The 25,422-nt window shown below is 42.6% G+C and overlaps 1 protein-coding gene across 1 annotated transcript in view; it reads right to left on the reverse strand.

The window, feature by feature from the left end:
- CASTOR2 (cytosolic arginine sensor for mTORC1 subunit 2) overlaps positions 1-25,422 on the reverse strand; it is a 119,386-nt gene that overhangs the window by 40,688 nt on the left and 53,276 nt on the right. Inside the window, exon 2 of the mRNA XM_005425124.2 lies at positions 16,224-16,294. Within this exon, the coding sequence (XP_005425181.1) occupies positions 16,224-16,294 (71 nt within the window). The remainder of the gene's footprint in view (positions 1-16,223; positions 16,295-25,422) is intronic.

A 25,422-nucleotide genomic window follows, 5' to 3' on the forward strand; every position in this document is an offset into this window, starting at 1 on the left:
CTTCATGGCCTGCTGCACATGCTGCTGCTTTAGAGCCAGCCCATCCTCCTGAAATACACTGAAAATGTAGCTGGCCTTTTCCACTGCCCTGAGCTGATCTGAATGAAAGACACTGCTTGTCTGTACTTGCTGCCTTGAGCATCCTCGTGGGCAGTGCAAGGAGCAAGGGCTCTAGGTGGCTACTTTCTGCTTTCCCTCAAACCCAGCACCCACAGCCTGTTCCTCTTTCTTCTCTTCCCTCCTCCCACCTCTCCACACCAGTCACCCTCTAGTACAGCTCAAACTGCATCTCCTGCTATTCTCCTTGTTGCTATGTCCATCTTTACTCTTTTTTTGTCTCTTCTTGTCTTCCCCACTGATCCTGTACCATCTTCCCTGACACTGGATCTATCCCCTGTCCATATCTCCATCACTGCCACAGATTTGTCTCTACAATCTCAGAATAACTGTTTATACCTTTCTTCTGCTTCTTCCTCTGAAGAGGTAGGGTAACACCAGAGTCAGAAACCTCCCCTGCTCCTGAACACGCCCAAGGATCTCTGCTCCCAACTGCACCACTGAGGCCTCCCCCAAAACCAGGATCCTCTGCCAGCATGAGCTGCACTACAGACTGCAAAAAACCCAGCAGACTGGATGTCACTCCTGACACTGTGGCTGAAAAACTCTAGGATACACAAAGCTCCACCTGGGCTGAATGATTTAATGAGGTGAAGGTACCTTCTCACACAAAGACACCTCTGCCGCCAAGGCATGAGAGAACTAGAGCTCTTAAAAAAAATCTATTGTCAGTATTTTGCAATATTTCCTCCCAAGCTACTCGTGAGAATGCCTTAAACAAAATAAAAAATACCTGAAAAAATGATGACATAACCTCCTCCCAGGTTACTGAATTTCACAGAAATTTAGTCAGACCATGGGCATTTTACTGGCAAAGCTACCAGAAAGCTGAACTGTCAGCCCCACCTAGAGCAAGTGCTAAACTTTTGCTGACACAGTTCATTATCTTGCAAAACAAATTGTCCCAAGTGAACTGTGACATTAATGTGTGTGATTCTCCAGTTGTTCAGGCTATTAAAGTGTAAGATGTATTAGAACTAAGGGTAGAAAATAGCCTTTGCAAAATATTTTTCAGATCATTAGCTGGCAGAATTTTCTACACAATTTCACTCTCTCATTTCTGAGTACAAGTGCCTTCTCCTTATTAAGTGCTTCCCAACCTGCTAAGCATGATGTGTTTTCAGTGGTTGCACTACTCACACAAAGTATATCAGTGACTCCAGCTCTTACTCCACTATTTCACCCAGCTGGAGAAGATCAGGTGAAATTAGGCCTATATTGACAAGCAGCTGCCTTGTTTCACTCACTCTAAAGGAAAAAAGGCCAAATCACTCTTACTCTCTAATCCATGAGTAGCTAAAATGTTAGAATTGAAGAAAGAAGCTGGGAGAAAACCAATAGATTATTGCATATCTGTCCACTGTAAAAATTCTATTATTGTCACTATTGTCAGTAGTGTCACTGAACTTAGTCACACACAGATCAGCAATGAAGCCCTTTTCTGTATGGAAATTGGTCACATTAAGCTTCTCTGCCTTCTGCTCATCTTGGCAATAAGGACCTTCAGCATTTTTGTTCAAACCTTTCTTGTCACCTAGAACCTTTGAGCTGCAACTGCTGCTTGGAAAAAAAGCACTTGGTAAACACACAAGAGCCTTTCAGATTTTTGCTTCCTGGACCACATGACTGTCATTCTTTATCCTGTGGCAGAGGATAGGAGACTTAGTCATGGAGCTGCATTGAGCTCACTGCAGAAAAACCAAAAGAAACAGAAAAATTCAAGCCCACATAAAACAGCAGATGAAAAGCTGTATTTAACTCTTTTCCTTTACCCAGTTTTCCACTGCGTGCCTTCAAAGCATCACTTTTCCATTTTCGAACAAGGAAGCAAACTGCACCCTATGCCAGGAGCCCAGCTAATCAAAACTGACAACAAAAATGTCCCAGTCCAGAAGAGTCCATCAAAGCCTACTGAACTCAAGCACAGGAATCTCTATAGAACAGGCTGGATTTTTCCCCAGTAAATTTCCCTCCAGAATCTTCTCAGCTGAACTGGCTTTTTAAAGCAGCTGGGTAAGGACTGAGAATTAGTGACAAATACCATCTGAAACACTGCAAGGAGTACGCCAGCCATGCCTTGTGTCCTGTACAGAGGAGCCCTGCTCCAAACCCAGTGTTCTGCCCTGCCAACAGAACATCAATGCCCTTTGCCACAGAACTCAAGTGACACCAAGCCACCCAAGGACACTCCTGTGTGGAGAAGACATCTGCTCATGCCATCCTCCCCTGTGAAGAGCCAGCCTCTCCAACTGCCTTTCCTCACTTCTATGGGGCAGGACAGGAACGGGTCGTCATCTTTTGGATATTGAAGCCATGTTCAGGCACAAGGGGCTTGCTAAAACCCAGCTCAATATGCTTAAAATTAAGAGGGTGCAAATGACTTAAAGATGCAGCCATTAGTCCACAAAGAGCTATTAAACCTCCTGTTCTCAAGAGCATTTTCCTTTGGGGTTGATGAAGTACACTCTGCAGTTCCTTTGAACTTCATGTTTATGAGATACACAAATTGCACTTTTGAAAGCAAACTGGTTTCAGTTTGTGGTTTCCTTTCATCCAAATGGGTGGTAATCTGAGACAATCTGAGAAGCTTTCATGGATTGTCCTTGATTCTTGGATACATAAATACATTTCCTTGTTAAGAAAGGTACATACAAGCCACTAAAACCAGGCACATTGTGGCATGTTGGGAGCACTCATCTAGGTCAAGAATTTGTTGATACAAATTCTAAAAATGAATTTTGGCAGACAAATTCTATCTGCTCTATTTAGAGCATGAAAAACCATGGTAAACATCCATCAGAGCAGGCACTCCTATGTGCTGCAAACAGCACAGAGCTTGTTTAAGAGGTTGCTTTATTTTTGTTCACTGGCTAAAATGCAAGAACAGGCATCCAACAGAGGTTTATCCACATGATGGTCCACATAAATTCTCATCCCACTTCTGCAAAAGCTCAATTCTTTTAAAAGAAACAAAATAAAACACATAATTCACCAAACTTAAAACCTGAGGATGCCAGCAGTACAACAGTACTCAAGAGGTCAGAACACAACTTGTCATCAAGCTCTTGAGGATTCCCTGCTCTACTGGGCTTGCCTCACTTATGGATGTCAGTGCCCACGTGTGAGCTGCTTTTTTAACTTACCAGCTACAGAAAAACTTGGTTTAGTCCTGGCAGTGAAAAATCCAATATATTTCATAGTGAAATACATTATGTAGTGAAAATCCAACATATTTTTCAGTTTTAAGCTAGAGTTTAAGGACAGATTTCTGAAAAAGAAGAGCTAAAAATGATTTCTCTTAAACATCTTCTCTATCCCTGAATAAATATATACCAATATAGGTATATACACTAACATACATAGGCTTTATATATCTATACACACACACACACACACATATATATATATTTAAATTGGCAACTCCTAAGTATACAAGTTCAGCTCAAAGTGTTTCAGTAAATAAACATCTTAACCAAGCCCAGGGAAGCAGAAGAAAACAACTGTGAAATAAATACCTCACAGATACAGCTACTTCAGCAGGGCTCCAGAGGTTAACAGTTACTGAGTGCTTGCAATCTGCTCAGCAATGTGAAAGACACAAAGAGAAAGAAATCAGGTTTGTGGGGACCCTCCAAGGGGTTGTCAGCCACAATGCCAGGGCTGCTGACACTGCCAGTCCTTGAGAAGTCACCTCTCAAATTTTATCAACCTCTTCAATTTAATGTACTCCAAAACCAACTCAAACAATAAATCCAGACTGTGATTGTGGAGATACAGTTCTTTCCAACTGTAAAAATTCAATAAATGTGAAGTATGGAAGTTGGAACTGAAGAGGGATTGGTAAATCTTGTAAAATAAACATGAGAATGTTTTGGTAGAACATGGTGATGGAAATCCCAGAGAGAGCAAACCCAAAAGAAAAATAGACAAGCAAAACTGGGAATGTCTTTACCACTGTGCCTAGATGGTCTGCAGAAATCTTAGAAAAGGATTATGAAGGAAAATAAACCTGAGGTTTTATGCTACTCTGAAGGAAGCTAATTGCATCTCTGAAGAAGCACATTGCATCTTACACCTAACTTTGATTCTAGTCAGGATTTGGGATTTATATACTATATGATTCCAACTCATAAGCACATTCATAGAGAGAGGGAGGGGGAAAGACAGAGGGAGGTATGAACCCAAACATATTGTAATTCTTTCGATTTGTCTTCTGGGGATAAATTGCTCTTATTTTAGGATTTTATTCTTCTCTACCATGAGAAAATCTACTGGATATTTTCTGTTAAGTGCACTATAGCTGTAATACAGCTGTCACAGATAGGATTTTAAGGGAAGATACATTGTGAAACAGCCCATCAAAAGGCAGAATTTGTCTTAGAAACTTAAGATCTTCCACTGGACTTTTACGAAAAATAACAATAAGTAGTCAGTTCTCCATGGAAGAACATTAGCAGGATAACCTGGCACAACCTTTGTTATTTTGTATGTTATTTATTTACCTTGTTATTTTATTATGGGTCTGTTTATCCTCTTTGCTAAGAGTCTTGGATAGTTCTTTGAGAAACAACAAGTTGATGCTCAAAGATCCTTAAGAACTGTTAGGAGGAGAACTGAGTCAGACCACAGACATCATGCTACAGTGCAAACAGACAACACCTGAAAGCCAATGAAATTATCAGAGTGCTGACAGAGGATGTCATGGAGACCAAAAGAATGAAGAGGTTTCATAAGGGGTTAGACAGCTCTGTGGTGGATTGGTATACTGATAGCTATTAAATGTGGTGATGCAGATTCAACCTGTAATTTAGGAATCCCTCAGTTATTGACTGCTAGGAAACTGTAGAGGGGAAAGAAGAATAAAAAGTACCTGCTCATCTCCTATCCCTGCTGATCTCGCACAGAGGTGTGAGATCACCTTCCTTAGCCACTGCTCATATAGCCACAAGCCAATCTGAGCCAACACCCATAGCTCTATCAAAGACACCAGCATCTCAAAAGAACTGGGTAAGGCCAGATTATTACAGACAATAATTTTTCACTGTTATTTACACTGCAATTGATGCAGTAATCTCTCTTTCATTGTATTATGGTATCTGAGCAGGATCAGGCACCTAAAAGAAAATGGCTAAAGAGAATCCAAATAGAAAGCTTCCAAAGAGCCCCTGGTCAGTGGTACAGGACATGATAAATAGTGCTCAGCTGAAAGGCAGGGATAGACTCTGACTGCAGGTCAGCAAACCCCAAATTAAGTTGCAAAACTTTTAAGTAGGCATTTGATTTATCAGAGGTGCAATTCTGCATCATGGTTATATGAGCAGGATCTTAAACAATGAACTTAAAAGTTCTGCAGTGGTAAGAAGTGGTATGGGAATTGTCAGAGTTGAGAGCTCTGGAAAAGCATTAAAATAGGGAGCAAAACAGCAGAACAAAATTACCTGTTTTCTTTTAGGTTCAAGGCTTCAAGGGATGTCTAAGAATTAAAGGAGGTGACAGACCTGCCAACAGCCACTTTTTGCTGTCACAGGAGGGAATTTAGAGACCATCAAATAGCACAGCCCAAAGCAGAAACCTTCCACAAGCACAAATCATGTCAGGATCTAATTAAGATAACTTGATGCTAAGACCCTTTCTAAACTGAATAAATGATTTTGAAGAATAGTTGACTTGTATGTTTATTTCTATCACTGATTTTGTACTAAGTGCATGAGCCATAAAGCTACACCAGGGCAGCTATGCAGTGCAACAGAATGCCTAAGAAGCTACAGCCCTCAGCTACAGGTAAATCTCACCTGCTTTCTTCACCCTGGAATGCTCTGTAGCCTCAGCTATGCAAGTCATGTCAGTCCTGCTGTGCTGATAAAACATATTTCTGGAAGGTGGTTCCAGCTGAAAGGCAGATTTACTGATGACACAGTCCAAAACAATGAGAGGCGTTTGAAGTGTAGGGACAGAGGAGAGGCCATGCCTTTAGCATTATTCACTGGGGATCACAAGAGAGACACAGCTCTGCCACAGGAAGCTGGAAGTCCAACTTGCTCAACTTTCTCATCCTCAAGCTGCATACAAAACATCAGTGTCATGGTCAAAATAAAACATTCTACCATTTTAGGCATATTGCCTAATTAGAAACCATTGTTATCTGAGAACACTGTTTTTGCAGCTGTCAGGAAATTAAATAACCCAAGGGTAACTTGGAATTAAATAAAGCTGTACAAACACATAGCCCAGCTCTGAAATCCTGACTCTGACAAGCATCCCCTCTGCTTTCCAAGGGACTCAACATTTAACTAGGGCATGCAACTATCATTTTCAATCAGGCCATAGGATAACAAACAGTGGTCCTTCTTGAGGGGCTGAACTTGCAAATCCATATATCACAAGGCTGCCTTCTCTCCACTGAAAGCAGCAGCACCTCCTGAGGAAAGAGCTCCATTACAAGTGTCTACTAAGAGAGCAACCAAGGACTGATAAAAGAAAATGCTTATACAGAAATCCCTGCTTTCATCTCATTTCAATTTCTTCTCTTCTTACAATCCTTGTAACTTGAAACATTGTCAGCAATCTAAAAACCAAGCTGGTTAAGAATTTTTAAGAATTAAACAAAAAGGAGAAGTGCATTTCCAGTGAGACTGGTGCAGTCTGTGAAATGCACAAAAATGCCCACCTGGGAAAATCTGTTTCTGGTGGCCTCCTTCTATTTGTAATTTCTGTTGCAAAACACAAAAAAACTCAGACTAATATCAAAGTCTGAGTTGAAGAGAAAGAAACAAAATTCTTGCCAGGCCAGACACTGACCCAGCAATAAAAGGTATTGCACAGGAAAGTCAAGTCTATAAACAAAAGCTGTTCTAATGTGTCAGCACAGCTCCCACCTGGCCATGGACACAGAGGGATGACAGACTCCCTAAAGATGACCTGGAGCATCATGAGGAAATGACAATTTTACAGCACTGTCTCAGAAGAGATATTCAGGTCGTTGCAATACAGTGGTAAATAAAGTCTGATTTTGAAGTGCAGATAAGTAGATAAGTCAGTTTGGGCTTCCAATTAAGGCAAAATCTGATTTGTCCCACAGAGTACGTATGTGACCTGAAACAAGCAATTTGGTCTCCTTTTTATCAGTTTCCTCTTATGTGGGAGAAAATAATTCTTACCTCACAGAGGTCTCATAAGAGAGGAAGTATAAATACACTCCACAAACAAAGCATCATTATTATGTTTGGCTAAAAATGTGGAACATGGTAAGGTAGATTCCAAAAATAATCATTATGTCCACTCTCACTGGAGAGCTGGGTTGGGAGGACAAATCCAGGTTAGGCTCTGGTCAGTTTTCAGGAAATCAGGCTGCTCTCTTTCTTCCTCTTCACAGGATAGCATACCACTAATAACGAGCAAACCTGGAAAATTAAAACCACATTCAATCTCCAAAAGCTGACATTTGTTCATGAGAATGAAGAAGGGAGCAAAAATTGGCTTTTTTCTTTATTGACAAGCAATGAAGATTAAAAGTTTGGCTCAAGATGTGTTCAGAGCACAGCTGTGAGTGCATTTGTCCTGTGCAGGATTGTTTCCTGAGTGCCATCTCTGTGCTATGATCAAGAGCTGGGTCCTTCCCAGCCTGTCAACCATGATTTTTTCTCCCAGCCAGGAAAGCACTGCCATGGCAGCCTCTGCTCCCCCTGCTTCACGAGCAAATGGGATCCACAGCCCAAAAGAACTGAGGGTTTTATGTCTGACAATCCAGTAACAGGAACTGCAGAAATCAGCAGATTTCCCACTTCCTGACAAAACTTTCCCTGTGTTTCAAAAACTCCTGGCAAAGGCTTTGCTCACAGACTCTGCAAGCCAGGGGTGGAGAGGACCCAGCCCACACAGTCAGAGGCAATGTTGCCAGCTCTGGTTACTGCCAGCTAGGGGACACAGGTAGCGTGTTCCACTCAAAAAACACCCACAGAAATAAAAGAATATCAAAAGAAGAACCAATGCAGTTGGGCTCACATTTACAATTCCTTCTGCATTTTCAAATAAAATAGCAAAACCCCCAACCTTTTCTTCTTCTTTTTTAAGACAGTATTTCAGACAAGATTTCACTGGACTGACAGTGTAGAGCAAATAATTACATTTCAAACAAGACTTGAAGATGGAGTCACTAAATTCCTAACTGTATGACTGTAACCTTGATGTTGTGAGTATTAATCCTGTGCAAGGTTAAAAGCTAAAATATGAGATTTCTAAAAGATTATGTAACTTTCCCCATAAAGGGTATTTTTTCCTGCCATAATCTCTAATCTGTTCCACTACAGACCTGATTTGTTCCTTAGGCTGCAAGTGCACCCATTGTAAAAGGGAATCCTGGGGGACAGAAACTCCTTCAGTTATTATTTACAATGGCCTTTGCCTGTTACATTATTATCAAAGCATTTCACATGTTTACTAATTATTTTTTACAAGACCTATTAGGAGGTGATTTAATTGGATTATCCCTGTTTCTAAGATGAGGAAACTGAGACACAATGAGAGACTTGTCCAAGGTGAAACAGAAAAGCCTGCAGCACATCTATGAACTTCACCATGGTGCTCTGGTTCCCTGTGCCTTCACCTTGTGATGGCAATAACAAAGCTGCTCACTACAGAAAGGCTTACTTGCCCTTGGAGAACCCCTTCCACAAACTCTAACTGTGATTATCCAAAAGCCTGAAGAAGATCATGGTTGGCCACTGTGTCACCATCAGCTTAATACTGCATCAAAGAACAAAACATCCCCCTGTCACCATGACATTTTCTGAAAAATCCATTTGCCCAGGTTTTTCTCCTGGGAAGCTGAGAGGCCTCAGAAAAGAACGAAAACAAGAATTATCTGATTGCTTGGGAATTTGGTCTGGAGATGGTTTACCAACAGGTGTATCTTTGATTGGTTCCATGTGAATTGTTTTTAATTAATGACCAATCACCATCAGCTCTGTTGGACTCTGAGGAGTCAGGAGCTTTCATTATCATTCTTTTCTAGCCTTCTGATGTGTCCTTTCTGTATAGTTTAGTATATAATTTCTATAATACAATACAATAAAATATTATACAATACAATATAATATGAAATCAGCCTTCTGAGAACATGGAGTCAAATTCTCATCTCTCACCTTGTCCTGGGGACCTCACAGGACCACATTCCCCCTTTGTTTTAACAAGAATTAGCTCAAAGCATCAAGCAAATTCTCCTCAAAAGAGAGCTGCTAGTTTGCACATGCATCAGTCTGCATTTCTAGAGTCAGACAGACGGATTTTAACTGATTCTAGTGAAAACCAAACAACTAGACACACTGCACTGGGATTATGAGTTACCCTTGATCCATCATTAGTTCTGGAGATATTGTACCTGGAAAGCTGGAAAAGATTGATCACTGGCACCAGGAGAAAATAAAGTTGATGAAGTTTTGGGGCCTGAGAGTCTCTGTCTGGTTACAGATAGGATTTGAGTTTGTTTGGTTTTCCAATCTCACTTGATCAGGAGAATCCTCCAAGCCTGTCAGGAACAGAAGTTTTCTCACCTTGATGAATGACTGCTGATCCTTGGGAAACCTGAGGCATCTCCTGCACTCATGAGAACATCTGGCAAACCCACTCAGAGACCAACCCTGGGGAGTGCTGCACACTGGAATTTTGCAATGATTACCACAAAAGAGATGTTTTCTCTGTTTGCAGATGATGACAGACTGTTTTTTCCATGGGTTACTGAAGATTCCATTTCTAGACTGAGGCCATAGCATTTATGAGATGCCAGGGTGGAAGAAATCCACTTCCTTGTCCAGGTTGTGAACTTGAGAAAAGTATGGTTTAAATGTAAAGTAGATTCACAGCTAGCAAAGATTGGGAACTGATGGTTGAGTGTTTTCAGCCATGGGAAAAGGGACTCATTCTGCTGCTTGTCCCACTGATTTCTCAGCTTTCCTTGTGCTTCACTTCTCAGCCTATGACAGGGGACAACAGCACTTACCCATCTCTCACCAAGTGCCCCATATAAAATTCACTTAAAAAGTAGGGAAATATGAGAAATCACAGTCTTACCAGCACTTACAATACATAAATGCTTCAAAAGGTCTTAGAGCATGTGTTCAGCCTTGGCCCTTCCTTGCACATTTAGCACCCTGGCATGCCTCCTCATAGCTGGCAGACTCCAATACAAACAAGGCAAGCCACCCTCTCCCCGTAAGTCCACCCTTCAGAAAAAAACAGAAATGTACCAGTGGAAGAACAAGTAGATGGTCAAATGCTCTCTAGTGAAAAAAAAAATATAAGGAAGGCTGCTACTTTTCTGTTGAGCTGCATCCTGATCTAAAATTCCAATGAATTGTTCCATTGTTTCAGTCAGAAAAGCTTTGTAGGTCCTGCATTTATGAGAGGGGTTGATAAAAATAAGCCCTGGTATCTATCTGCTCATTTATCTTGGACTTAGGAAAGTACTAGGAGCAGCCAAGATGTAATAAATTTAAAGGAAGAAATCATGGCCAGTCAAGTGGTTCAGGAAGAGAAGTCTTGGCTTTCTCACCACAGGCTGAGAAACAAAAATAGATATCAATACACACCCATCTGCTGGAGGAAACAGTGAAAAATATGTATTATTTATGCAGTACTTCTTTAAATAGGAGTGAGCAGAGAAACTGAACCAAAAGACTTTATGTGGCAGGTTACAAACATAAGGAATAATATATGCTGTCAAAATTTGCAAACCCACTCACATACAAGCTCTAAGAAGAAGTGTTCCTTTCCCCATGTGATGCAAAGCAGACCTTGCAATATTATATATTTCTCATTTTCCTCCCTTCCCCCAAAAGCTTTAACCACCAAACCCTACTGCCTCCTGGGAGAGGGCAGAAATCCCACATAATCACAGACCCCCAAAATGTTTATTGATCCATATCAGCAGAGATGCATTGCAGGAAAAGCCTCCCTAACCAAGCACATATTTCTAATAAGGCAATAATCAAATCCCCACATTTCAATTTGAATTTAGGTCATTAATACAACATTACTTAAGAACCTAAAAACCCCAGACAAAGCATAGTCTAGCCAATACAGAGATCAGAAGACAGTGATTGTACAAGTGTTTAGAAGAGAAAAACACATTCTGCCTAGCAACCACAGGCACTCCTGGCCATCCGGGGGAGGAATCTAACACTATAAATGCCAGCAAGCAACTCATGCCACCGTGCCTCAGATACAAAGGCCTAGTCACTGGGCAATCAAAAATAAAATAAAAATAGTTATTGAAGGAATATTCAGAAAACCAGATGCAATTATTAGCTTGCTTCCCTCTGTAACTTTAAATAAAGATTGCTCCTAGCTAGATGGGCTCTGGGCTTGGACTGACTTATTTATAAGTTGTTTTCTCACCCAGTTTATATACAGGAAAAGAGAGAGGACACTGAAAGCAATTTACCATTTTGATGTTATTGAAATAGGAAGTCAATGTGGTACTAAAGTATGTCATGGTCCTGAATCCAAGGTCAGACAGGGTTGTCTGAGGATGATGGTTATAAAAACAATGCACTGCCAGGAAGATGGTTTTTACATTTTTATCCTTTTCTTATTAGAATGAATTTTTTTCTGCCACTATAACTAGCTGAGTTAGTTCAAATAGTTCCATTATTTTTAATGTACTGGACAATTTATTGTAAAGCATGAGCTGAGACTAAGAATCTCTTCCTAGAAAATGTGTCAATGAATGGATTTCTGGCTAGAGAAGTTACTTGCCATATTAGGCAGCCAAAGAAGGTTTAAGTAAGGACTGTCATGCCCATCTTGCAGATGAACCTCAGTGTGAGGAGACCAAGAGTCTTGCTCTGTGTTCACACAGTGGATCTGCATCTCAGAAGGATGTTTCTCACTGCTGCTTCAGTACTGAAATGGCTTTTCCTCTCTGGTTCTGATCCAGAAGAGATCAGCCAGGTCCTAAGGTCTGCTGACTGCAATAATCTACATGAAATAGGCTTACCAGTTCTAGCAGAAAGAAGACCAAAGTGCATGAAGGTGATGTGTTTCCCTCACCCCAAATTTCTCTGAACCTAGAATATGCACATTTACCAATTTGAAAATCACAGTGATTCACTCCTCCCTTGACTCTAGCACTTGATTTCTTTTTCAGTAACTTCAAAGTTCACTGCATACATGAGAGATTGTACACAAGGGACACCAACCCAGTGCCAAGGGTGGGAAGCCAGTAACCTCACCTTGAAAATGTTAGCAACACGTTGCTTTACAATAATCCATCTTCAGGACAGCTTCACCTGGGTGACAGACTGTCCCAGGCCCCATTTATGCAGATGTTCCCAGTGCATATAAACAGGGTTTCCAAGATGATGGTTACCTCCAGGTGTGACGGCATGTGTTTCAATTCAGTGTGTAAAAGCTAAAACCTTTGATAAACAGAGACTACTGGAACCAGCAAGACCAGGAGCTCTGTTCATGTAGCTGCCCAGAGACAGTGAACCTGTCCTTGCTGCTCTCTGAAAAAGGAACAGACTATGCAGAGAACATGGGGCCATGGTGTATCTGCACATGCAGAAACAGCTCCTGCTTTCAGCCCAACTTTGGAGAAAAAAGCAAACCAGCTAAACAAATATTCCTGTATTTCAGGGAGCAGCAGCCACTCCACCTTTCTGCCATGTGCTGGCTGTGCAGCAGGGGGATAAATGCCAGGACCATACATGGCTATCCAAGCACCCCTCTAGCTGAGATATTTGTCTTCATGAAGGAGGGCCCATGGTCAAACTTCTCCTCCTAGTTCATCTCAGTATCCAAGAAAAGAGCTTTCTGTGCACAGTTCCCTGGGTTATTTGCTGAATAAAATTCTTTCTCATTTAGCAGGCCAAAGCCCAAGAAACAGCCACTGGAACAAACAAGGTTCTGTGCAAATATAATCCCCACCTCACCACCAGGGAATTAAAGCCAAGAATTAGGCTGTAGCCATTCCCTTTCAGCACAATGAATGCTTAAGCAGGTTACAGCTTTGTACTGTGGACATTTTCTGGGGAGAAAAAAGAACAACCGCTTTACCAGCCCAACTTGCTGCTCTCAGTGCAACAAGCCTAGGGATTTTTTTTTTGACAAAATAGTTGAGAATGATTCCTGCATGTCAGTATGTTTTAAGTGTTAACCTCAAGGATTGATGGAAGTGCTGGTATTTCTTCAGTCTGCTCTCTTCCCATCAGTGGTATTTGTGATATGCAGGAGAAAGGGGCTGGCTAACATGGAAGATGCCAGCTAACAGAAGCTTCTCATTGCTGCTGCAGCAGAAATTCATACAGGTGCCTGAGAAAGAAAGATTCTCATTTCCCACATAGAAAAACCTATCCTTCAGAGACTTACATGGATTTTGTTAAGCACCGCAAGAAGAAAAGTTACCTGGAAAGAAAAAGGAAGTAATTTACTGCTGGATTTGCTATCTGAACTGCTCATCAAAGGTGCAGATCTACCCTGTAATTCTGGAGCTGAATTTGGCACCTCACTACTCAGGACAAGAGGCAGCTGATGCACTTGAGGCAGACATAATTGGTAGTGTTTTGTAAGAAGGTGGGATGGTGCAACTCAGAGATTTTGAATCTGTTCAAGCCCATGTGCTGATTACAGGCTATACAATGAAAAAGTGAACTTTCTCTTGCTGAGACATTTCTAGCTAGACTGTGACTTCTTCTGGACTTCTCCAGACTATGAAAAACTTACACCACACAGAATTGAGGAGCAGGGATGGAACTGCACACAGGGCTAACCCTGAGATGAAGCTTTGGATGTGGTGGTGACAATTCATAAAGAAGAACATAGGCTGGACACAAACCCAAAGGATATGGGGACTGTGGCAGGAGAGTTAGCAGGATGGGGTGTATAGAGATCTCACCAGCAGACCTTCACCTACAAGGGAAAGCACACAAAAGGTGATGAAGCCAGCAGCTCTGTGGTACTATACAGGTTGGGTTTTGCACCTGGCTTCCACACCACACTGTAGCAGAGGATGGCCTTAGTATACTCCCTCCTTCCCATGCACTCCCTGGAAGTTGATCTTGTCTCCTGCAAAGCCCTGCTTTAGCAGCCCAACTGCACACAGTGTATTTGAAAAAAAACCAGGGATGTTCTATGCCCAAACCACAGCCACAGGAAGGTGCGTGGGCACTGTGACTTTCAGCACCAAGCTCAGGGGGCAGAGAGAGCCAAGGAAACAGAAGATCCAGAGAGGACTGCTCCTTTGAATTGCAGCAGCACTGCTTGGTTCACAGAGACAACCTGGGACATGCAGCTTCTTGAGGACAGTGGTGGTGCCAGAGCTGGGATTTGCTTCGAGCACAACCAATGGCAGATAGTGCAACAGGCTCAGTACAGATGAGCCAGACCACTGCTTGAGCTCACCTTTGTTTAATTGATAGTATAATTTCCAGAGAGATAAAGAGCAGTGTGGCTGCTGCAGTGAGGCTCTACAGGAGTGGTTGCAATTCACCTTGTCACCAGTGACTGAATTGAAAAATCTGTGTCATGCCAAGTGGGCAGAGAAATGAGTGCCATGGATGTCAGACACAGACACGATGCTGGAGATGAGCATCCCCCTGGCACATCCCACCTGTAGATTCAGTGACACAGGCTCCTTCCTAAGAATGAAAATCCCTGGGTTTCTTGCTGTGCCATGTTCTGTGCCCCTTGGAAAATAACCCAGAAACTTTCTCCTCCTTTAGTGAGCCTTCACTTAAAATGAAGCTGTTAGAGGGAGGCTCTGTATCCTACTATCATGGCAAAACCAAATTAGAATTGATTTTCTTCAGTTGCTACAGATTACAAAAAAGCTAACACTACCGCTGGTAGTAAAATTCTTGCGCATATACCCCTTAAAAAATACAACAAGGGACACTCTGGTAGCAGAAGCCTCTGTCACCTCTTCTGGGATCAAAAGTACATGGCATAGACTTTCAATCAAACCTAAAAACTCTCAAATTATAAACAGATACAGCTGTAAAGATCCATTCAGCATTCTCAGTCTACTGATTAATTTGCTAAAATCTTCAGGTACCACTGTGTTGGTCTAAAATGTAGTTTGCTCTGTCATGGTTGTGAGTATTCCTGAAGCAGAAAAGGGCCAGCTTCAGCAAGGTTACTGATCATAAAACTCTGTACTAAATAAAGATGGTGTCGTTTCAAATTTTCTCCTTGTAGTTTGGATAGTACAAAACCATTGAATATTACAGTGTCTCAAGAAGGTTCTCAAGAGTTGATTCCTATTCAGGAATGAAATCCTTTTTTTTTTCATATTTTTATGAATTTTCTCTGACTTTTAATTCCAAACACAGAAAGAGTAACTGAACAAAAATAATAACAGCTGGCCAGCACTTCCTCATTCCCTCACCTCAATAACACCGTTACAAACAAAACCTCCACACATGATAAAGTTTATTACAAACTATTTCCATTTACAAGGCCAAACCATTCTCTACATCAGCTCTTGCACAATGCCAAGAATCTGCAGCTCTCAAGCACATGCCAACCACCTTCTGTGACACAAGATCAACTCCCCCTTTGACCCCTTCAGCCACCCCAGGCAAAGATGGCACACTTAGTACAGGGAGAGTGGGTGTAGGAAAGGGGGATGAATCACAGCTTACACAGATGAGCCAAAGGAGCCCAACCACAACTCCACAGCATTGTGCAGGCTGTAGGGATGATACAAACTATTCAAGTGCTCCTTTCAAAGACAGGGGTTCACAGAAGCTGGAAATGCAAGATGTGGTGTACTTATGGGGGCTTGGGGACACAGGCTAGCTCATTTTAATGCAATTGTATGCAGAGGGTTTTGCTTTTTCAAACCTGCTTTAACTACTCTTTAAGACTTGTGTGTGATCCTCTCCCAGCATTCAAATATATTTATATTCCATGTCTGAGTTGCCTTGTACAGCATAGCAGCAGAGACAGTGTGCTTAAGTGATCAAAGCACCTTTCAGAGCTGCACTACCAGCACTTACAAACAGACTTGTTTTACAAACATTTTGGTTTACAGTCAAGTCACAGTGAGATGACATGTTTTCCTCATCCAGCCCATGCTGGATACCAAAGTGCCATGTGCTGACACTTACCTAGGAAGCCCTCTTCATCCACAATGATGGTGTAGTCCTCAGGGGTTTCTGTGAGGCTGAAGAACTTGCATCTGGCAAAGGCAAACAGCAGGAGAACATGATTAGGACCTGGACTGAGCAGAGACTCATCTTCCACCTAAAATGGAAATCCTTTCCCATCCAAGCTGTGCTGAAGGAAAGAGTCACAGTCTGATGTTTATGGAGAGGCCTGAGGCATTAACAGACCTGGATTTTATTTCTGGGTGGCTCATACTGTGTGACCCATATTCCCTGCTGCCTGCCTATGCAAAATGAAGCTGGTAAAACTCTTATTGTTTTTATTAGTTAGTTCTTAGTTACTTTTCTTAATTACCATATCCCTTAAGGCTTCCCATTGCATCCAGGACCTGCTGTGTTGCACTGACACAGAGAAAAAACTTTGATCACTGACTGCTCACTCCAGCACCCTCCAAAACATTTCCACGGTTCACACATGCACCTTTTTGCCCACTGAAGTTTCTTGCCTTATCAAGCTTGGACATCTAACCTCTCAACCAAGTCCCAGTATCTCTTGCTCCTTCAGAGGCTTTTGCCACCAGCAGACAGCATCCCAGTTCCCTGTGCTGGTCCTTTCCCCTTACTGGGGTGCTCCTGGTACAGAAGTGTGGTAGCAGCCGTCAAGCCAATGGACACAAGGCTGAGCTGTCCCCCTGCCCAACCCCCTGTGGCCTCTGTCCTGCTCCATCTTCTGACATCACAGGCTATGTGCAGTGCAGCACCCCCAGCTCCTTCACCATTTAACACAATGTCACCTCTAACAGGAGATACAAATCAAATGTGACACGGGATTCTTCCACTGCAGACGCACAAACAAAAAAAGCTTCAGCCTTAAGGCTTAACACCACATATAGTTGAAAAGATTTTTTTTTCCCCCTGACACACCAACATATGTACATCAACATCTACTGAAAAAACCCAGCTTCTATCTAGCTGGTCCCCAGCAATGGCAGGAAGGTCAGCATGACATTTTGCAAGCTCATGTTCACCTTCAGCAGAGCATCAGCAGAGCATCAGCACAGTGCTGGCCAGCATCCTCGACACCCACAGGGCTCCCTGCCCCTCCAAGAGAATGCCAGAGCACATGGACTGACTGTGTTTGTTGCCTAAGACCAGGAGAAATGATTCCCTCTAAATTGAGTGCAGCAGGAAGAGCATGTGTCTCTAAGAACCAAAGAGCAGGATTTCACAGTTACACTACAATACTCTCAAGTTTATCTGAGACAACATACAGAAAATATTTTAAATACTAGAAAAAGCCCAGTATTTAAAAAGAAAGAGAGAAAGAAAGAGATTGTTCTCCAGGCCCCCAAATTTCACAGCATCTTCACAGTGTAATTTCTGCATGAAGCACAGCTCAGCAGGATTCAAGAACCAGGGACTACCAGGGCTTCTCAGCACTGCTGGGCATCTGTGTCCAAAAGTCTTCAAGACTTCTGAAAGTCTGGAACCCCATATTGGTGGCTCAAGATATCAAAAAAATGAAAGCATTCACTTCATAAAGAATCAGATGAAAAGCTGGCTTCAGCATTCTTTTGACTGGCTGAAAAGAACAAACATGGCAGCTATCCCCTCCAAAAGCAACAGGGAGAAAAATGAGATGGATGCTGCCCTCCTCATCACCTCATCAGAAAGCTGAGAGGAAACAACACACAGTTCAATTAGTGGTCTGCCATGTAACCAACAGGATTTCATGTACATGGAAAGTATTAGACAACCTGCCTTTAGAGACCTGTCCTGTTTTCCTGGAAGCATCCATCACAACAATCAAGCATAACACTCCTTCCTAGCACAGACATATCATTATAAAATACAGACGTGGCCCCACCACAATAGAAACCACAACTTAATTATTTTGTGTCATTGGTAATAGCTGCTTTGACAGCCACATTTACCAACTCAACTCTCTCCAGGAATAGTGCCAAAAGAAGCAGAAAATAGCAGCAGCTCAATTTTTCTACCATCACTTCTAAACTGCACGAGGCTACTACCAGTGCAAGGGATAGTACAAGCTGGGCAAAAAGGACTTCTAGGATGCTGCTTCAGGTGGGTTCCAGGAGGCAGAAGTATTTGTTACAGTGGGTGAACTCCCTAGAGAAGTCACTGAAATAAAACTCTTTGCTACTACTGCCTGACTGAGTCTCATGCATGCTGAGTAGGGAGAAACTAGAGGTCCTAAAAGAGAAAACATTAATATTAAAACCCTAACCTTTTCTGATCTGCGATGGCATTTATGGAAGAATTTTTTACTAGAACAGTAATATGTGTCTGTGTGCACACACTGACCTTAGCAGAAGAATGATTGTGACAGATGCCAGTTTCTGGCCGCACATCTAAATATGCTGATATTTAAGGGATATGTACACATGAAATCCCATAATTGCTGCCTCAGAACTCATGTCAAAACCTCATATCTTCATATACCACCTCAAAGCCCAATCCCCAACTCAGTGCAGTTCTGTAAAAGGTCAGGACCACAGAGCTATCTGAATTTAAAAGTGAACACCAAAGCCAAGAAAGGAAAATAATTACCCTTTAATAATTTTGAGACATCAGACAAACAGTATTTCTCTAAGTACACGTGGAAACCCTATATGTAGGAAGACAGTATTTTTAGTTTCCTAATAGCCAAACCTTGGATGGATCATTTTGGATTTCTGCCTTCTCAGTGTTTAAGCACATTTCCACTTAAGCACTGTTGCTGACTTTGACTGCCTGACAACATATGCCTTTTTCTGGCAATGCCACAAATGTAGACCAATCTATTATTAGATTAGATCTTTGAAACTGCAAAGCTTACACTGCGTATGGAAGAAATACTCAAGCTTGCACAGAGCAGGAAAGTGCCTACGGGATGCAGCAACAGCATCATTTCAGTTTGCAAACATTGCTCCAGTCTCCATGGGAGAAGAGAGCAGGCAAGTGGAGTGCTTGGCTGTGCTTGCAGGTCCACACCAGAAGTGTCTCCTCCAGACTATTTGGTCTCCCAGGTCTGCTGAGATCACAAGAGTGGTAATACTGGGATGAATGTGACTTCTGTTTGTTCTGGGTCACACACAGAGCACAAGTTTTTGGGAATATTGCTGCGAGTCATTTGAAAGTTCAGTACAGACAATGTATTTAAGGAAGACCACAAGTCCTACCTCCTTATTTATAAGGAAACTGCTTAATGAATTGTTATCTCAGCAGGGTAAAGAGTTACAAAACTGTTTGCCCTATGGAAAAGATTCATTCCAGGAGCACGTGGGCAGCTGGTCTCCCCACATGTAGGAAGCCATGGCTAAATGCCATTCAAGGAAGTCAAATGGAAGTAACACAGAAGTTTGCAAAGAAGCAGTTGAACTGAATAGAAATTTAGAAGCAGTAGCAGCAAGCTCATCTGTGTGAATATGAAAGACATAATTTGTTGGGATTTGTTCCAGGCTGTCTTCCCATTTGAGATGAGGAGGGATTTGTATGCTTCACTCTGTATGTTATCATGACAATATATATTCTTATCACAGAATAAGACACATGCTAATCATCTAATTCTTGTTGATTCTTTTTGCAGTTTATAAATAATGACAAGAGGAAGATCCACTGCAACATCTTGTGAGACATATTTGGAAAGCAGTAAAGAACACCTGTGCTGTTAATGACATAGAGGCCATAGAGGACTGTTAAAAGGGTGAGCAAGTCCTGCTGAGCACTCTCTGGCTCTCCAGTTCTCAACTCATCCCATGGATGGGGTCCCACAGTCCCAGCTGGTGCAGTGCTGCTGTTAGGGCACTGGTGTGGTAGCAATCATTACCTGTTGCTCTTTACCCTCGGCAGTCCTACTGCAGAAGGGTCTCTGAGAGACCAGGCAAGGTGTTCAGCCCAATTTCCTCTGTCTCCACAGCAGCTCCCCCAAAAGCCCAACAATGCCCTTTTGGGTCCTTGAGATACCCTTTCCTGAGGCCATCTATGCCAAGGACACAGGGGCTCTCTGAGCCAGGCACAATGGGCTGGTTTTGCCATTCATTTCCAGTCAGGCTCACTTCAGCTTCCAGCACAGTTGGGATCCTCCTGTCACTGCAGAAATGGAGCTGGATTCTGTCCCTACATATCTGGATGGGATCAGGGTGCACTGTGCAGCAGTGTCAACTAAAGCTATATGTGCTTGTGGCTCTGATGTGCCACAGATCCACACAGTTCAGTAGATCTGATTGTCCCTGTCCTCCACCTGGCTGGAGGCAGGGCCCCTCCAGTTCTGGCCACAGTACTCCATGCTCACTTCTTGTAAATGGGAACTGGAGGTCCCTTCAAGAGGATCAAACCATCATCCCTCCTATTGCCTCTGAGGACTTCCCCACTGGAGACATTTCTGCAGCTCCTGCCAGGGCAGTGCAGAGCTGCAGAACACTATCAGAGTGCCATGCAGCTCCACGAAGCCAGGAGACTGGTAAGAAAATCATCTGCTGCTCTTTATGTCAAAATGAAACACTTGGAACCTCAATACCAGCATAAAGTGAATTTAAGGCAAGCTTAGGCAGAAGGTGAACCATAGCACAAGAGAAAATGCAGACACACACATCATCTGCAGCAGGCCATGAGTCTCTTCAGGAACCAAAGCAGCACAGCACTGTCAGCATCAAGGGACAGCAAGAGCCTTAAACATGGACCAGCCATGGCCATCCTAAGCTCTGCTGAGGATCTGCCTATGCTACACTGACCTACTGTAAAACCACTAGTGGGAACCATAATAACTGTTAGCATGCAGGAAGGACAGAGACACATCCTCTCAGCCCAGAGCACCTGGGGGGAGAACAGAAAACTGCTCACAAGGCCTCTCAGCACATTCTTCTCTGAGAATATAAAACCTGTATTTAAAAGCTTTTCCATCCTTCTCCTCCTCCAGAAAAAAAAAAAATTAGGAACAAATAAATATGAGAGGGGATGAAGACACCTGAAGTGTGAACAGTGTCACAACCCTCAGACCCAAGAGACAGGAGAGCTATCTGTAACAGAAATATCCAAAAAGATAAAGTTACCTTAGATAACACGTTCCTCCAGTCATTACAGCCAGCTATGTGAGGACAGCTGCAGGACAGGCTGCCATTGCTAAGCCTGATCCCTGCAACTGGTTCTGTTCCCAGCCTCTGTGCCTGCTGGGATGGGAGCACCTTTGGCCCAGTGCTGAGGCAGGCAGCAACAAAGCCCTTGGGTTACAGGATCCAGTGCCCACGGCTGCAGGCACACTGCCCTGGGCAAGCAGGGGAGTTATGGCCATTGCTACTGACCCAAGTCTGCATGGAAGGCAGGAAAGCTCTCTTTTCTTTCAGGTAAATCCATAAATTACATCAGGAATTATTTCAGTCTGCTAATATAGATGGCAAGGTCCTTTGGATTTACAAATTGGACAATGAAGCAAGACTCCTAACCACTTAAAAAAACCCAACAGACTGCCAATAAAAAACACCTCCCTCCAAAATTGCCAGAGTTACATTGTTAGCTCCAGAAACTCAGATCAAATGCCTTGCTCCATTCTGGTCCTCCTGGCCAACCTATGACTCAGCTTCCATTTCTGATACAGATCTAAACCATCCCTGTGGAGAAGCATGGGGATATAAAACCAAAACAAACCTCATCATATTCACATTTATTGTGCTAATGGGAATTAAATGAGCATCTCAGGCATTTTGCTCATGTTTTATTGCTGTTGTTCCTCCAGCATTTTTAAAGCAACACATCAGAAACAGCAGTGCCTCAGTTGGTGCAACATCATCCCAGGACAAGCAGCAGAGCAATAGCAAAAACCCCTAAATCCCCAAATTTCATCAAGAATTATAAAAATAATTTTCATGAAACTACATTTGATGCATTGTACAGGGCTGCCTGTACAGTCTCCTTCTCAGAGCATAGCTGTAAAAGTGTATATCACTTCTTAAATTCCTTTAATCTGTTCCTCTTGGTTTGATGCCTACCCCCCCAGCATCTTTAACAATATTGTTTACAGATTTATCATTGTTAATGACAGGAAAGCAATTTTTCAAATCTCCACAGAGGCTCAATGAGTGTTTACATCAAATGGCAAGAGCTCCTTGCTTTGGGAGAGAATGCTGTCAGCAAATCTCTGAAGGGGAAGTTGGAGAGTAAATGAAAAAGAGGTTTAGTTTGTGTGCAAAGGCAAAGAGTATTCATTTATTATCTAGCAATTAACTAATTGATCCAGACACACCTTTTCCTCTTCTCTCTTTGCGATCCCTGTGTGCGGGCATTCTCAGAGGCCCCTCTATTGTGAGTCAACTTAGTCACAGATGAGATGCAAAAGTAATTTTTTCCATTTGAACAAGCCCATAATTTATTTAAGCAGAAGGTAACTGTGCTTTAAAAACTTTGTCTGTACAGCAGTAACAATATCCCCTGATCACTGTCAGAGTTGAACTAATTTTCAGCACAAAAGAGAGGTGGAGTACAACACCGCATTTTCCTTAACCACAAAATTCTCTTCTGCAACCCAAAATCTGAACTGAGAAACATGTTACAGATGTGGGTGTGGGTCCTAAGGTTTACAGCTGAAAATAAAGTATGATTTAATGTACAACAAAGGCTTGTGGACACATGATACCACCTGGATCCTGAAGGATTATCCTATCAGAACAATGCACACACTGAGAAAAAGACTAACTCCCATCTCCTTTTCCCCTCCAAATCAGGCATTATACTATCACTCCTTTAATGCCCTCTGCTGCAGAATATTGACTTTTAAGTCCTACCAACACTACAATTCAACTAAGTTTTCATCAAATGTAATGCTGCTGTACATCCAAACTCATATATTTGGGGTTCATAGTAGCTATTATTGTGATCAGCCAAAACCCAGTGATTATTTTGTGGACAGCAATGAAAAACACAGACTGCAGAGCATATGCTTTTTATTTCAAAGATGAGAGCAACACATACTCAATGCACTGGGGGTAAGAGGTTCTTACAATATTGCTCCAAGATACATAAAGAAGGATGAAGAAACAGAAAATCTGTTGTGGACTTGTTTTCCTACAGGAATCATAAACACAATTTTCCCAGCATGGGACATAACAGTTCTCCCACAAATTGCTAAAATATATTTCCAATAGTCAGTATAGAAAGTTAGATGCACAAGAAATGTTTGCAGCTTCAATGCAGGCAGTAATTGAGAACATGTGTGCTGGGGGAATTAAAGAGGGACGAGGAGATCCAGCAAGCCTTACTCCATGGGAATGGAGAGGCAGGAGAAGCACATTTCAGGCCTCATCATTTTCAAAGAGCTTCCACTTGCAAGCAGGTCCAACACCCCACATCAATCTGAGGATGAGTGCTGTGAGGCTGCATGCCAACCCCAAATTTAATGCACATTAACAATTTAGGAGCCTGAATAAAAAATTAAAAAACAGAGTTGCACCAACTTTCCTTTAAGTTCAGAGAGAAATTTCAGCTTTTTGTATGACTAAGGACACCTTCACAGCAAAAGCAACCTCCGACTGTGCTCATTCTCCCAGGCTCTGCTTTTGGGTCCTGTTCAAGATGAAGTCTACCCAGCCCAGTGATGTTTAGTATTTCTGTATATTCTAGCTCATATTATGTACAAAATACTGTTGTAAATGTGCCTGTACCCAGCTTTCCATAAACCCGTAGTTAACCAAATCTACTACTCCCAGAGGCACCAAAAGGAAGCTTCATTTGCTTCCTTTGTTAATGAAGTAAAAGGAAGCTCCTCTTGTGCCAATTCTTTTTTTCTGATAAAGATCCCTATATACATAAGCAAAATGGAAAATGCATTTCAAGAATTTTAAGGTTTTTAAAGTCAGTCAATATTGACTACCCACAAAGTTTTAGCCTTGAAAATGTCAGGTTTTTTTAACAATGCTCTTCCAAATCACTCTTTCTGAATTGGTCTCTTCACACTGCAAAGGAAAAGCCCATAGTAACGGCAGAAGCACAAAACTTCTTCCCAGGCCTACCAGCCCCAAGGAAAACATGAGAGATTATTCAGCAAGTCAGCATTACACGGCTCAGATGGAATTTTGCAGTTTCAGAATATTGTTCCTAAAATCCAGCTGCCAAATCAACACCCAAAACAAAAGCCAGAGCTCCTGCAGAATATGTATGTCATAAACGATAATGCAGAGTGGGTCACTGTTTGGATCAAAATCAGTGTCATGGCCAGCAGCATCCCACAGATGTTCCTTGTTGCTCCCCCACTCTAAAGAACACCCCATAGGACTGAGCTTTGCTGGGTGTGGCTCAGACCCCTGCAGAACCACCAGTGTGAGAGATGTCACATGAACTCAAGAGCAGCTCCAATCAGGGCCTCAAATCAATGCTCCAAAAGTCTCCACAAGTTAAGGGAGTTACCCATTCCCAGGCCATGTTCTGACATTTGGGATATGTGTGCTGGCTGATGTAAGTGGCAACAATGCCTTCATATTTGGCTTTTGATCCTTTCAGAGTTTCAGCACAAGAACTCTCGTGCTGTCTGCGCAGCACCCACCACAATGAAGGGTAGATGTTTCTAGAGAGCAAATCACACAGAAGTGTGCTTTAATACTATGCTTTGTAGGGCTGTTCAGTTTGCTTGGTGATGAGAAAACAGCTGTTTTTTCAACCAAGATGGCGGGGTTTAGGAGTTCTCCTTTTGTTTCTCTTGGGGAATTTTCTTATTCTAAAATTAGTTTTTTTGTTTTTTGTTGCTAAGAGACAATAATGACTGGGTACCTGGGAGACACAAAATAAGTTGCCAAGTTCAGGGGAGGAAGGCAGCTGGCTGCACTCTTACCTGAGGGTTTCTTTCCTTCAGAGAACTGGGCTGGGAAAAAAGCGGCTGGGGCAGCTGCTGGCTCTGTTTCTCTCAGCACTTATAGGGGACACAGGCTGGGCTGGCTGTGGGGAGAGTTCCCACCACTGTAGGGTTTTGTCTGCCGCCTTTCTTCTACCGTCAGCTCTGCTCCTAAGAGTGCCCATTGTACCTTATCAACGCCCTGCCTCACTAAAAAAGGGATTGTTACCGTCTGTGGGGGTGCCTCAGGGAAACCTGAGGGGGTGCCTCAGGGGATCCTTAAGCCTGTTCAGGAGCCGGGCTGCTGCTGCCCAGCCCCTGGCGTTTTTCCTGCCACTGCTCTGGGTTTTTGCTACACTGTAGCCCACACTCCTGGCCTGTGGGGAC

The sequence above is a fragment of the Geospiza fortis genome, unplaced genomic scaffold (assembly GCF_000277835.1).
Source record: "Geospiza fortis unplaced genomic scaffold, GeoFor_1.0 scaffold59, whole genome shotgun sequence".
In the NCBI taxonomy this organism is placed as follows: domain Eukaryota; kingdom Metazoa; phylum Chordata; class Aves; order Passeriformes; family Thraupidae; genus Geospiza; species Geospiza fortis.